This window comes from Pyrus communis, chromosome 3, assembly GCF_963583255.1.
Source record: "Pyrus communis chromosome 3, drPyrComm1.1, whole genome shotgun sequence".
In the NCBI taxonomy this organism is placed as follows: Eukaryota; Viridiplantae; Streptophyta; class Magnoliopsida; order Rosales; family Rosaceae; genus Pyrus; species Pyrus communis.
The window spans coordinates 25,844,063-25,859,963 of record NC_084805.1 but is presented as its reverse complement, the minus strand read 5'-3'; the positions used below and the strand labels follow the sequence as shown (position 1 = coordinate 25,859,963).

The 15,901-nt window shown below is 34.3% G+C and overlaps 1 protein-coding gene and 1 pseudogene across 1 annotated transcript; both read left to right on the top strand.

Annotated features, from left to right (window-relative positions):
• The first annotated feature begins 6,133 nt into the window (after positions 1 to 6,133).
• LOC137727397 (agamous-like MADS-box protein AGL29) lies at positions 6,134 to 6,661 on the top strand. The gene has a single exon (XM_068466266.1). It carries the CDS (start codon positions 6,134 to 6,136, stop codon positions 6,659 to 6,661), a length of 528 nt encoding a protein of 175 aa, XP_068322367.1.
• Positions 6,662 to 13,475: 6,814 nt separating this feature from the next.
• Positions 13,476 to 15,690, top strand: LOC137727805 (uncharacterized protein ycf23-like; annotated as a pseudogene).
• The last annotated feature ends 211 nt before the right edge of the window (positions 15,691 to 15,901 follow it).

The following is a 15,901-nucleotide window of genomic DNA, read 5'->3' as shown; positions in this document are numbered from 1 at the left end:
GAGAAATGCTAACGGAACTTTCATACGACAGAATTTTGTATTAATATTTTGTCTTTTTATAATTTAATGTTAATTTATATGTTAATATTATAAAATATTATATTAAAAACGTTTATAAATAATCTTATTTTAAGAGTCTTTTTTAGCAGTTTTCAAAAGATTATTATTCCTTTTTATTCTTTTTAATTTAATTATCTTTTTCAGTTCGTAAAGTTTTGTATAAGTATTGACAAAAAACAGAAAGTCTTCGTCTTCGGCTTCCATTTTCTTTTTCTTTTAAAATATAGTTTTCTTGAGGATTGATAATTACTTTTGTTATTTACTTTATTGTTTTATGTTGGTGTTGGGAAGTTTCCTAAGATTTATTTTTTCACACACATGATGCGACACTACACAAAATCTTTGTCCTAACTTTTAGAGCAGGTAAGATGAAGATTTTGATACTGAGGATCTTCCCATTTGTATAAATTTATGTCGGTAGACTTTATACTTTAATTGTATGTGTACTTATATGCTTGTAAGTTATTCATTCCTTTTTTATCTACCGTTTACGTAAAAATAGTTCGTTAAATACAATCCTTAATGAATGTTGTATTTTTTTAAATAGAATTTTTTAGGCGTTAAGTATTTTATTTCTTGCATATTTTTATACTCATAAACCATTATTATTACGTGGAGACACATTTCTTTAAAATGGGACCAAGAAAAATTATAACTTATTACATTATGGAGTTTATTCAAATACATAACTGGTTACATTATGGAGTTTATGCAAAGCATGGTAAGCGCTAATTACAAGTTCATAAGTCATTACCGCTCTATCAGCTTAGGGTAATACTAAGAAGACCATCTATTTAAATTATATTCTGTAAATTGAATTATTTTTAAGTAATGATTAACGTACACATATATTCTATTAGTGACACATCACATGATTTACAAATGTAGTCTATAAAGTTGATTTACATAGCATTACCCGACAGGTTAAGCTACCTAAAATGAGATTAAGAGTCTCAGACCAAAGTAGTATTATAAATAGATCCCAACACTGTAATAAGATACTATCGTTTAGGTGCAAAATCAAAATGTCAAAATGTCAAATATTTACCAGCCAAAAGATTGAAACGAAAACGGGAGCACATATTGATCATTTCATGACACCAAATAGCAGACAAGCCCTGTTGTTATGCACGTCCAGAAACAAGCAACATTTACTGGTTGAAGACACATATGTGAAGTTTTTTGGGTGGCAAGAGTTCTCTTCTTGTAGTACTAGAAGGATGACAAACGCCATGCATGTGCGTTGAAAGTTAAATTGTACAGAAGAGAGACATCAGACATGTCGAATGATTATGCTGGTTGAAAAAGAAAAATATGAGTACAAAGAAGTGCAAAAGAAGAAATCGTAAGTGTGAAAATCATTACCTGCTAGCTAGTTGAAAATAAATTTCTTATTTTATCCTCTTTATCAAGTGTTATATTGCACTTGGGATGAGGGATTTTATGTATGAGTTTATGTATAGGAGGTGGACAATAAATTTTCTATTATGTTTTCTTTATCGTTCCAATTTTATCGAATGAGACTTTTATTATGTTTTCTTTATCATCAAGTGGTAGAGTCTAACTTTTTATATATATATTTAGTACACTAAATCAAAGAGTGAGCGAATAAATTGATCATGAAAATCGTCATTCACGATATTTGAGAAGATCTTTCACTTACACGTGAAAAAAATATCATTCTACTATAATATTAAGCGGTAAATTTATCCTTTCACAGTCAGTTAAAGAATAGAAAACAGTTTATAGACTCTACCAAATAGATAGCAGACCATAGGAATCTCATCATCTCCACAATCATATCGAAGGGACTTTTTTTAGATGCATATCGAAGGGACTTATCAATGATACAAGTTGGAATGTGTTGGTGATCATATTTAACTAATTAGATTAATTATTCTTCAATATTCTTCTTTTCCACTAATAAAGTATTGTATACTGAATAATACAGATTAATTTGTTATTCCATTTCCGCTAGAAATGAAAAGGTAATGAGATTTTGTGATCATGCTTATAATTTTTTTTCCTTGCATTTTAACACAAGGTAGGGAATGTGCATAGATCTCCCATTGTGTTTCTTAATTATTTTTATATAATGATATTCTCTTTTTTTTTAAAGGGAGCATTTACTATGTAATAAGAATGAGGCTAAGTTGCATGATGAGCCGATCATGTTGAAGTCAACACAAATATTATACATCCTCATCATTCGGGTTATTCAATCTTGAAACTTCTCATTTATAAATGAAGAAAAATAATATTAGACCATAATAGTAGTAATTCATTGTTTTGAGGTATAATTGATATTTTAATAATTAACCATCCATATATTGAAGATATTGAGAACTCCCATATTTGATTAGATACAGTTTAATTTTTTATCATTTTATACAATTAAGGTTTTTTTTTGTAAGGAATGTTATTTAGTTACAAATTGACTATACGTTAATAGAAATGAAATGGTTTTAGAGTCCACTTATATTAGAGAAGTTAGTTTTGTGGTTACAAGTTAGTTTCTTATCATTAATAATTTTGACTACATCTTATTTATGGTCAGTTATTTATTAGACCAAAGTCAAATTTTGTTATCAAATGATTTGGCATTGTCTCTTTGATTTCCAAATTGACAAAAAAATTTAGTAAATAGATTTAGTGACTCTAGCACTAATTTAACAAGAGTATGTTAGTATGTTACGTTCTTATCAATAATTTTTTTTTTTAATACAAGCAATATTATTAATATAAATTACACTAAGAAAAGAGGGGAGGGTTTAAACTCGGAATGCGGTAAGTTGAAGAAAAAGACCTTAACTACCAAAATAATTCACCACTTGTCTATCAGGCTATCACGATATTATTTGTATGAAAAGTTTGTCATATTTCATCTATGTAGACTTAATTAACTTTGTAAACAGAGGTCAATGTGATGGTGTCATGCATGGGCGAGTATACAAACAATACGTCAAATACTCAAAGTGAAAACATAATTGAAAATAAACTAATACGTTAATCAACACTTAAGTAATAATTCAATCGTCAACAACAACGTCATATCATTTATAAAATATAATTTAAATTGATGATCTCTAGCTATAACATTACCCATTTGAAAAACATATCTACTCGATCAACAGCATTGAATGACCAAAGATGCGTTTTTTCATCCTATATAAGCACATGAAATGTAAGGAAAACCAAACCAAGCAAGACTTTTTTTTCGAAGCCTATTAACCAAGAAATACAATCATTTCATCATTTTCCAGATTTCCTTCTTGTCCTTTACCAAAACAAACAAAGGGCCATGGAGGGCAAGCAAACAAGAGGAAGGCAAAAGATTGAGATGAAGAAGATCGAAAATGAAGAGGTTCTTCTCGTTTCTTTCTCGAAACGAAGGTCCGGCGTTTACAAGAAAGCTACCGATATGATAGCACTATCTGGCGGTGAGGTGGGTATTGTGATCTTCTCACCTTCTGGTAAGCCTTTCTCATATGGCCATCCATCTGTCGACTATGTCATCAATCGGTTTATGAACCAAAATCCACCCGAAAACGACGACTACACTAATCAATTCATGGAAGCTCATTGACAGATGAAAATTTCCGAGGCCATGGAACAATACAACGAGCTTCTTGACCCGTTAGAAGCTGTGAAGGAGCGACAGAAGTAGCTCCTAAGGAAAAACAGGACAAGGAGAAATCAAGAGCACCTGTGGTGGAGTGTACCTATTGAAGAGCTTAGGGTGGATGAGCTAAAACAAATCCATGAATCCATGGCGGAGCTGCACATGACTATCTCCAAACATCTTAAGGAGAGGAGTAGTAGTTCTAATATTTTTGGTGCCTCCTCTTCTGGATCTGTCCAACAAACCAATCCCAACTTTGATGCTGATCCAAGTGGAACTGGTTCTTATGCTTTTCCTTATGGCTACGGCCATTAATTTTGAAAAAAAAAAAAAACCCACCTTAAAGCTAAGTAGGACACATGAGTTGTCTTACTAATGCCTCTTTTATTAATTAGTAATTTCAATTGTTCCGCCCACATGAACTTATATATATGTAGATTTACATTTTGTTTAATTATAACTAGGATTTTTATCACAAATGGTCCCTGAAATTGACACATGTCATCAAGATGGTTCTTAAAATTGAAAATCAATCAATGTAGTCCTTGAAAATAGGTGTCGCAAATCAATGTGGTCATTCCGTCACAATTTTGTTAAAATTTTGTTAGATGATGACATGGCACGTAAATGCAGCCCACAAGATTTAAGGATTTTTATCACAAATGGTCCCTAAAATTGACCTATACAATCAACATGGTCCCTAAAATTGAAAATCAACTTGTGAGTCAGCTTCAGGGTCTATTTCACCACCCCGATTAATCTCTAGATGTTCGAAAATTAAGAAATGGCGCATGGACCTACTTAGGCGCCCGTCTAGACCGCCTAGTCCACCCAAACCCGCCTATGTCACGACTCTCACTTAGATAGAAAATAAATATTTTTCATTTTTTTTTATTTTTATATTAAATTGAAAGTGTTTTGTTGAATATTTAGATGAAGTTACATTATATTCTTGTTCCCATATTTTCATTATATCTAATACTTTATAATCTATATGTCATTGTATTTTACAATTTATGTTTCCAAAAACAATTATGTATTTTTTAAGTACAAGCAGACATTTATTTATTACGATATAATAAATTTTCTTAAATCCGTATAGGCTTCACCTAAGTGCTAGGCCCCAATCTGCTACCCGACTAGCACCTAGCGTCTTTTAGAATCTTACTATATCATTGTATAAGAATAACATTAAAAGATTAAACATGAGATGTTCATTTTATAAAATAAAATAAAACTCCTGCCAGAAACTATAGTACATTCAAGGAAATATCATTTAAGGAAAAAACTTCGTTGGCAATTAAAGAATGGTAAGTTAATATGCAACTGCTGGTAACCATATTCATTGGAATTTCCACTCGCCAGTTTAGAGGGCCATGCATTATCACATTTTCCTTGGACCTAACAAATTTATTACCTTTTTGATGTTTTTCACACTCTTTTTAACTTTTTGTGATTTTTTTTTTTAAAATTTTTGTTCTTGAATAAGATAAATAAAATGGAAACAACAAACATGACTTAATAAAAATGTGTGAGAAGTAAAAAAAAGTATATGTTTATCGTTTCCCTAATTGAAAGAATTCACATTAACTTCGTACATTTTTTAATTTATGGCTCTTGGATTAGATAAATAAAACAAAAACAACAAACATGACTTAACAAAAATGTGTGAGAAGTAGAAAAAGTATACGTTTATCGTTTTCCTAATTGAAAGAATTCACCTCTCATTTTGTTTCGAGTGAAACTTTGAACAACCCCCACCACCCAAAGTGGGGGGTGATGCTCAACACCTCATATTGATTGTGATTAGATTAGTTTGTTTTAGTTGAGACAAGAATATCAAAATTTAAATTAATCTAATGACAATCAAATGGGGTAAGCATCACCCTCACTTTAGAGGATAGAGAAAAATGCTATTTTCTTTTAGGTTATAACCTATTGCCATTTTTATAGGAAAACTCAAACAATTAGATAATTACAAAGGAGAGACAAAATTTGTAGACAAATTTTTGTAAACTAAATGACATGAAAATTGATGATTGAATTACTAATTAAGCGTTGATAGAGACGTGCTTATTTTTATTAGTGACACACAATTTAGTTTACCATTTTTTTTTATAACAAATTTAACTTCTCAAGCGTTACCCAATTTGTAATCCAAATTTTCTTTTGCTCATTCAATTTTAAAATCTGGGGTGCAAAATTTGAATTCAATGATGGCAATCTCAAAGTGGCCAACTTTAATGCAATATGGAAATTTTCAATAACAAAAAGGAAAGATAATTAAAAGCTGTGTATATCAGCAATTTTCTAATAGAATTAAGGGCTAAAAACCAATATTAGAAACATTGAACCTTTACTTGGGGTCCTTATATCTCTAGCCCTATATAAACTCCTTCACTTCCACCAACTTCTCCATAAATTTTCCAATCAGAACTCCCCCATCTAGCCATGGGGAGGAGAAAAATTGAGATGAAAGTGGTGGAGGATAGCAGCTCTAGGCAGGTGACTTTCTCCAAGCGCAGGACTGGCCTGTTCAAGAAAGCAAACGAGCTCGCCACCCTGTGCGGCGCTGAGATTGCCGTCCTTGTTTTCTCTCCGGGAGGGAAGCCCTTCTCGTTCGGGCACCCGAATGTGGAGTCTATCGCAGATAGGTTTCTAAATCAGGAGTGCCCTAAATCAAAATTTAGGGTTTCAAAGAATGATGAAAAAGCTGGGAGGCTTAACCAGCAACTGGAGGACATGGAAAGCCAGTTGGAGGCTGAGAAGAAAAGGGGAATTGTGCTTGACAAGGCTGTACTGAAAGCAATGGGTTTGCCTCTTAAAAGCAAACCGCCGAGCTTTCGTGAGCTTAGCCGGGCAGATCTTCGAAAAATGAAGGCGTTGCTGGAGGCGCTGCGCGAGAACGTGAAGGAAAAAGCCAGTGAGGTGGAGGCATCGTCTTCGCTGCTCCTCCTGGCAAATGGCAGGAGAGACTGATATGACTGTTGCTAAAAGTGGCTGAGACCTTAATTAGGTAATTTATAGGGAATGAATGTCTTTCTGCGTTTGTGATGTTGGTGTTAGGTAATTTTCCTTGTAATGAGTATCCTCCCCGATCCTCTTTGTGAGGATCCTAGGAATCTTCAAATTGTGTCCGTTCATCGTACATTATGCGATCATAAATGATTTTAAATATTTTAATTTAAAATTAAACATGAACAATAACTGACAAAAACTGACCGCACGATATACAACAAACGGACGCGATTTGAGGATCCGGAGAGGATCTTATTCTTTTGCTTGTACCTGCGATGGAATTTCCTAATATGTGAAATGTGTTGAAGGATAAACATATGTGGTTGCTTCATTTTTATTTTTAATTTTTTTTTGGTAGAAATGTTTTGTGTGCTTCTATTGTAGAGTTGTGCCACAATCAATTACTCTCGTATCCGTGAATGACTGATCGCAACATTATTTTTTTAAATTATTCTTTGCAATTGTAAATTTGCACACTACATGCACAAAGCCACAAATACGTGTTGTGTACATAATAAGCAAATACAAATCTAGGAAAAAGGGTATTGCTAAGGAGACAAAAAAATTTTAAACCAAATTGCAAACTAAATGATGTAGCACCAATAAGAAATAAGCAGTTAATCGATACTTAATTAATAATTCAATCATCTACAACCACATCACTTGGTTTACAAATTTTGGTTTAAAAATTTTGATCAACATTACCTAAGAAAAAATGTGTACATGTGTCGATGGAGGAAGAATTATTTATAGTCGCGCATATATCCGTATGCCTATAACACTCATTACTTCTTTTTTTTTTTTTTTTTTGAACAAACAATATTTTCTACATTAAGGGGAAAGTGTGGACTTAATCTCACAATGGGCTAGCAATATGTGGTTCAAATTCGTGTACAATTAAAGAGGAATATCACTAAAATGTAGTACTAAATGGTTCATATCTTGTAAATGAATTCTATTATAAGGCTCATAAACCCCGTTGTACGTAATTTTAATTGATGGCATTAAATGCTATTTTAGTAATGGATTTTTGGACATATACGTTTATGGGTGATGTTAGAGAGATCATTTTCTAGATTATATTTATAGACAATGATGAGATGGTTGATGGTTGAGTTCATTCTTTAAATCATTAAAAATGAAATTCAACCATCAACTACTACATTTGATTTACAAAATATGGTCTAAAAAATTGTCTCCATGACATTTTCCTATATTTATATAGAGCTCGTTTGAATGTGCTTTTAAAATGATTGAAAGTGATTTTGATGAAAATATTTTTTGGAAACAATCTTTAGTAAAAATGTTAATAAATCCTGGAAAAGCACTTAAAGTGCTTCCTGAAAGAAGCACATAACTAGTGCTTCTTGTAAAAAGCATTTAAAGTGTTTTTGAAACCCAAAAATATTTTCTCTAAAAACGGTTTCAGTCATTTTGAAAGCACATCCAAATGAGCCCATAAGTAACACTGGGTAAACCAACTTTTTAAACCAAACTTGCTAATCATGTGATGTGTCACTAATAAAAAATAAGCACATTAATCAATACTTAAGTAATAATTTAATGATCAACACTTATGATTTACAAAATTTAATCTAAATAGTTAGTCTCCTTGCATTAATCTTTTTATATAGACAGAGCTATTCAATCAATGGATTCTTCAAATAAGCTCTTTTAGTAATACATTCGAACATATATAATACAAATACTTAATATCCTTGTAATCCATCCAAAAGAAGAGAGATACTTTTGTATGCTCCACTTCGTAATATATTTTAATTATCTGAATTGTTTGGTTTTTAAGTCTTCCGCATATAATCGTTACAAAAAAATTATTATAATTTTTTGCTGTTAGTTTGTAGGCTAAACCTCACATTAAGATATCTAAATTGAAACACCATATAAACCTAACTTTGTGAAAACACAAATGCCAAAATTCATATGTGCGGGTGTAACATACGTGAAATTTGGTGTTTCTAAAAAAATCCAAGTCTCCCGCCTTCTTCTTTTCGCTCTCAATACCCAATTAATCCTTTTGTTTCCACACCCCAAATTTCTTCATTTCTACAAAATTCATACTTGGTCGATTCTTTATCCTCTTCCTCCTCATCATTAGAACAACAAAAAAAATTATGAAACTGGTAGTTTGATAAATAGCGTCGTTTTTTCTTAGAAAATGATTAGTGTCGTCTTGGGGGGCATATCTCCCATAACCCCTAACCTCACCACTAAATCGACATGCCCTTACTTGTTAGTTAACCCATCGCATCCAAATTAAGACTTTTATTCATTTCATTTACTTCCTTATAGTTGTGATCAGTGTGTTGCTCGTTGAATGAGTTTCAAGGACTCAAACTCAAGTATTACGATATAGTGGTATATTTCTTTATATGTAATTTGAAATTCTTAAATTCAACTATTCTGGATGGTGAGTTCAATATTAAATTGTGCTTTATCCAAATAATTGTGTCTCAGCTCAAAAACCCTCGCCCAATATCACTGTATAGAAAAAGTACTAATTAAGATGCTCCTTACAAAATTTTACTTCAATCATGATCTCTAGTTTAAAAGCATTACAAGGAGCATGGTTGAAGTCAATTTTTTTTTTCTAACATCTTCTAAATTTTAAATTAACCATATATGCGCCCAAATACTACAATTAGAATTTCATTTTACTTTTTGATATTACAATATATTTAAACTAAGAGGTGTGAGAATAAATTAATATCGAACTCGTCATTTACAAAATTCAAACTTAAGACCGACCCCTCAATTACAAGTGAAAAGAATATCACTAGAAAATAATACTGATTGGTGAATCACTTTTTTTTTTTAATTTTTTTTTTTATGATACAACGATGTAAGTATTCATCTATTTGCATTCAAGTTTCAATCTTTTTATCTATAGATCCGCGTAAGTAGAATATCAAGAAACAAAAGACTTTATGTACATAGAACAACATTATATAAATCATCCATATAATGGTGGAAAAACATATATTGAACAATAAAAAGATAGCTAGTAGCTTTTGTGCCTTGAAAAGCAAGTATACAGAATGAATTGTAAATCAAAATGATCAAATTCAATAAACTCTTAGTTAATAACTAATATAGAAAAGCACATGGCCTGGACAATGATTTGGTGTTTTAGGCACTGCAGGAAGACCAAAACCAAAGCCGGCAAAGGCAAATGAAATGTATATGTGGGGCTACCTACATTGTGGAAACTAGAACGAATAATTCAAAATATAAAGTGAACTGCAGGCGTGCGCATGCTTGAACTTTTTTTGTTGTTTGAAACTGTCGACAAAACAGAGCGAGCAACTCGTATAACAGGTGTATGCATGCATGACCTCCATTTTTTATACGTACTTTGGACCAAACTGGTCATTTGTTTAAATTAGAGCATCTGAATAATATATAAAAACTAATAACTGCTTGCTAGTCACTGTGTTGCTGATCTCCTCGACTAGCTAGGCGAAAGAACAAAAAATAGGCAGCTTGTATTATAAAACGTACGGCTGGCTATTGAATTAATTTAAGACAAATCACGAATTTAAATATTTTAATTTTAACCTGAAAGATATCTTTGTGTTTGGAATTAATTTATGAAAAATCAATGGAATCATGCTATCGATTCGGTTAAAAAATAAAAAACTAAAGCGAAATGAGAATCAAATCACACGCCAAAAAAACCTAGAAAGCTTAATGTCAGTTTAGACTGAAGCTCAAGATTTTCGAAAGCTTCTTGCATCAAGTTAAAAAATCATTGAAGAAAGGAATTTTAGGTACCATGGTTGTGAAGTTCCCTTGCCTTTTCACTTTCGGTGAGATCCCAAGAGAATGATATGAACTAGATAGCTACTACATGCATGTGTCGCCCAAGTAATTCGTTTCCCAATTACTTTAGAACGAACGGAATGGAGTTGCATGCATGTAATTGTCTACTGTGTACGTGCAACATTCTATCTGCTTCTCTCTTGTTTTGCTATAAAATATCGCCATCAAAAGTTTTTGAATTAAATTAATTGACAGAAATTATTCTTCAATTGCATTTTCTCTTTTGACAAATGATATAAATTTACCTAAATTATGTAAAGGAAAATTCGAACATGGATGTAGAAAGTAGAACACATTTTTCTAGGCACTTTACTAAACTCAAAATTTGCCAATTTTTATTTATGCGCTCGAATTTTCCGTCCCCAATCATGTTTGTTTCATCTCTGTCAACATGGTCCTTGCTTATCTATCGTCTGTTTCTTTTTCTTCATTCACGAAATCATCAAAATAGTAATGTGAGAAAAAATTGTGATGCTCTAGCAATTTTTAGAAAGAGGGAAAGACTTATATGACACATGTACAATACTGCTATGATGATGTTGTGTGTCAATGAAATAAATACATGTGTAAATTTATGTTTATATGTCTTCATTTCGTCGGCATGATGTTACGTAGCAATGTATTCGTGTCATATAAGTTGTTTTCAATTAATAAATCTGAGAAATAGAAGTTATCGTTTTTTTTTTTGTTAGTATTGTTCATATTTTTACAATTTTGTTAAAGAAAAAAGGGGAATAAGACACCAAGAAACAGCTTATGATATGAGTCTATATATAATTCCATGGAGTGGAACGAAGGAAAGATGATTCCTGGGATTGGTCTGATTGTATAATTTTCTTCTAAAGGCGCTCATACAACCCATTGACTCCATCTAAACGCGGAGCGGTTTGGCCCCCACAAAATTCCCAAAACACCCTTAACCCGCCGCCAAAATCCCCTCAATCTCCCTACATTCTAGCGTACTTGCCTCCTAAGAAATCGAATATTTCCCCACCCCAGATAAAACCACCACATCCCCCAATCCCATAAACCAAACGGGCTGAAATCTAGAGAGAGAGAGAGAGAGAGAGAGAGAGAGAGAGAGAGAGAGAGAGAGGGAGAGAGATGGGAAAACTAGAGAGAGAAAGTGAGCAGAAGATGGTGGGTGGGGGAAAGAAGAGGTGGTTGTTCTTTAAGAGGATGAAGAAAGAGTCGTGGAGTTTGAGGTGAAAGTATTTGGGGTCTGCCTTTAAGTTCCGGCCGCTGAATCTGCAGCTTTCTTTTTACGATGATGTGGTTTTCAAGATCGTGGCGGCGTTCGAGGCGGTGGTTTTGCTGCTCAGCCTCTGTTTCTTCTACTTGTTTTGCGGATGCCATTTTTGAGAGGCTTTTGGTGTCTCTGTTTTCGTCTTCCGACTCTCTTTTTACGTACTTGGTTTTCTACTGCTTCAAGAAGGGTATAATTGACAGATCAAGTTGCTGGCTAAATGGGTTTCCAGGATTGGAAATTGAGAAGGAGAGATTATGTTATTTACTTACTTAGCACATTGGTTCTGTCATGTTGCTAATTAGTATGCTTATTATGTTGGTTATGTAGAGAGTTAATCATCAGTTAACTTCTTTTTTCTTCACAAATTCTGAATTTTCTGCAATTTAATTCAGCAAATTACTTTGGATTGTACAAATCTAATGGCATTGCCTCTATTAATGGAAAAATTCTTGACTGCAGATGGCGGTGCCATCTCATCCATCCACGCATATTCTCATCATTGGTTATTATTGGCATGGGACGTTACTCGAGTAATATTGTTGCATGTTAGAATTTTCCTTATATTATAGAGGGAAGATTAAACACAAGATTTTGAGTGTAAGATTAAACACTATCGACTCCTTGAGCTACAAGCCACTTGCCTCCTTCTAGTTTGGAAAGCAAGGAATCTACCAAAGGCAAATTAGAATCCCCCTACCCATACTATCATTGCGTCGCATGCATGTTTTGAATTTTGGATAAACTGTATGATCTCGATCCTTTTCATCTGTTCAATCTTTCACATTGAAGAAGACATGTCCTACAAGACAAATAATCCTTCGGCTCCCATGATCTTTCCTACTTATATTTCCTATATGAGCTTTGTAGGCCGTCCCCCTTCTTTTATACAACCAAGACTACAGAGAATTAGAGACGAATGAGTAAGTGATATATATATGGATATGGTGGTGCCGTGGAGGTTGCTTTCGGTTCGACTCTAGAATTAGCTGAGTGCATCATATGCATGAGATGACATATCTCTGGTGTGAGTGTTACAAGAGTGGATAGAAGTCTTGGAGAGATTTTTCGGTAAGACATGAACACGGGATGATACGCTACATGTCATTGTACAATTTGAGAGACAATTGAAAAAAAACATCTCTCCAGATTATATAATGACATGTGACATACCCGCCCCGTGTTCCAATCAGACTGAAAAATCTCTCGAATTCCAGGGTTATCTTGGGAGGGGATTTTGATCTTCATGAATTTGGGAGGGCTTAAGTTTGTGTTTACAACTCTTGAGTTTACTTGTACAGTTACTTTATCTAGTTATATTTGCACTTGATTGGTCCGAAATGTTTCAAAAGAAGAAATCAGACTTGAAGGAAAAGATTTTTAGAAATTATCTTCAATGGTACATAGTACTGAGATATCTATAATGGTTGGGAAAATCAAATCTAACAACCAAAATCGTAGCACTTAGTGTTTCATAGCATTGAAGTCGGACCCAAGTTTTTGTTCATTAGTAGTACCTTTGTGCCAATACAATCCCTAAAATAAGTATAACAAATTACATATCGTAGTATTTATGTTGAGGTGGCAGCCAAATTATCTTCTTCTGAAACATTTTAGCTGCCACTGCCAAAGCTCTGTTATCTCTCTCCCTCCAACTCCTAACCCTGAAAACCTACTGCCGGAGTAGAGATGCAGGCCTCAGTCTGCCTAAAAACCTCACCGTCCTCTCTCTCCAGTTTGAGACATACGCACAACCCTCTTCTGGGTAACTCTCTGCCTTCAAGGCCATGTTGGCTCTGAAAAAAAAAAGCCACTTTAAGCACAAAAGCACTCCTATCAGCCACCAAGGAATCAGTCCTCAGGGACTTTCATGAACGCAGAGCTCTCAAGGTAAAGCGAAACCCAATTCCCATAAACTGAACCGCAACGTTTTCTTTGTGTTTTTCTTTGTTTGGTTGCTGAGAAATTTTGGAGAAGCAAAAGCGAAACTACTTTAGTTCATCCATGTTTCACCCCCGGAAGTTGAGAAAATCATTGCTTCAGTTACTTTGTTCATGCCTTGATATCCAAGAATTCTGACGTAGATTGTGTTTTTACAGATTGTTTCAGCTTTGCAGAATTTTGACAAAGAAAACGTTGCATCTGTCGTTATGGCTGCGGAGCAGGTTTGTTTCGTACTTGCTTATAGATGAAGTTATGAACTAATGATGGACTTTGCAACAACAAAAAAAGATTATGTTTTTTAACCAAGCGATCAAGATATGTTAGACCTGTCAGCACATTGCTTTCGAAATTGCAAATCATCCTCTCTTACATACTTTTCCGGTGTCAAATTTCATGGATTTCCAAGCTAATGTTGGATTTCTTATGTTATAATATCATGTGCCATTGCATCTGTAGGAAGGAGCAACTCTTGTGGACATAGCTTGTGACCCGGAGTTGGTGAAGCTTGCTATCGGTTTAACTTCTCTTCCGGTATATTCATACACTTTGTAAGCGTATTGTGATCATCATTTTCCACCGCAGTTTTCATGTATCAAAGTTTTTTAATTGATTAAGGATCTTTCCATTCTGCAGGTTTGTGTTTCTTCTGTGGATCCAGCGGCATTTCCAGCTGCAGTTGAAGCATGAGCGCTGATGGCTCGTGCGCAAACTAATCCCTTTCATACTTTCAGGCCAAGAATTCGATTGTCTGACCTGGTTCCCTTCAAGGGAATGCTAAATCATTTGAGAAAAGTATCGCAAATGTGCTTACTGGGTTGCGTTCGCAATATGAATTTGATGACTCTTGCAGGTTGAGATTGGAAACTACGGCTCCTTTTATGAGATGGGTGTGATGTTCACTCCAGAGCAGGTACATCATTAGGGCTGAGTTTCTTGCAAATTACGAAAAAAATATACTGAGCACGAATACTAATCGGATTCTCTTCTTGTTCTGTTGAATTCCTTTGCAGATATTGAACTTAACAAGGGAGACCAAGAGGATTCTTCCATCTGTGACCTTATCAGTCACGGTACCTCATACGCTAAGCCTCCCAGATCAGGTCAGAAGAAACAATTAAGTGAATGTCGATGCATGTTGACATGATTTCGGTTTAACCAGGCAATTGGAATTAATGACAGATCAAGCTTGCCGAGATGCTGGAGCAGGAAGGTGTAGACATCATTCAAACCGAGGGAGGGAAGTGTACCAGTCCTTCGAAATCCGGGGTTCTTGGTTTGGTCGAGAAGGTAATGCGAGCTAACCTATACATATACCATTTTATGTTACGAGTTATTCAATCCAATCCAATTCCAGGACCCAAACGAGTCCCAAGTAGGCAAACGAGAAAATTAAACAAGAACTCGGAATTGAATTCTGGCCTAAATCGTATTTTTGGCAACACCAACATTAGCAGCAGCATATTCGATATCCCGAGCTGTCAAGATTCCGGTCATGTGTTCATCCGGACTGAGTGCAGTTACAGCTCCAATGGCAATAGCAGCAGGAGCTGCTGGTGTGGTATGTATAAACCATGAACCTGCTTCAATAACATGCACATTTCAGTAAAGCTTTTGTTTATTGAAAATACCCCTGAAACTCAACGCGAATCCCACTTAACCCTCCAAAACTGAATTTGCGATACTTTGTCCCTGATAAGCGCAGTTCCGGTGTCACGTCACCCTCACCGTCCAAATCCGTCAAAACTGAAGCACGTTGTTCTGCTATTTTTGTGTGGTTAACTCGCTGATTTTTCGTCATTTTCGGACACAGGGCGTGGGCTCAGCAGTGAACTATATTTTGTGGGATTTGTCAACTGGGAACCAATAACGAAATGGTTATCAAATGACTCCTAAGAGAAGCGGTTTTCTTTTAGATTTCTGGATTTTGATTCCTTGGCAACATAAACTGAACTTCACAGAACAAGAACAATTTGGACCCGAGCATCGGGTGCAAGAACATTTTACATTCAACCAGATTTCCCTCAACACATCTTATTCAGTGCAAGAATTGAAGAAGTTTCTTGCCGACTACAAAACCAAATCAAACGAAAGGGAGGAAAAGAAGACATATTCTTGAATCTGGGCAAGACAATTGACCGAAAAATGTTACGAATCAAGAACATGAGTTGAAA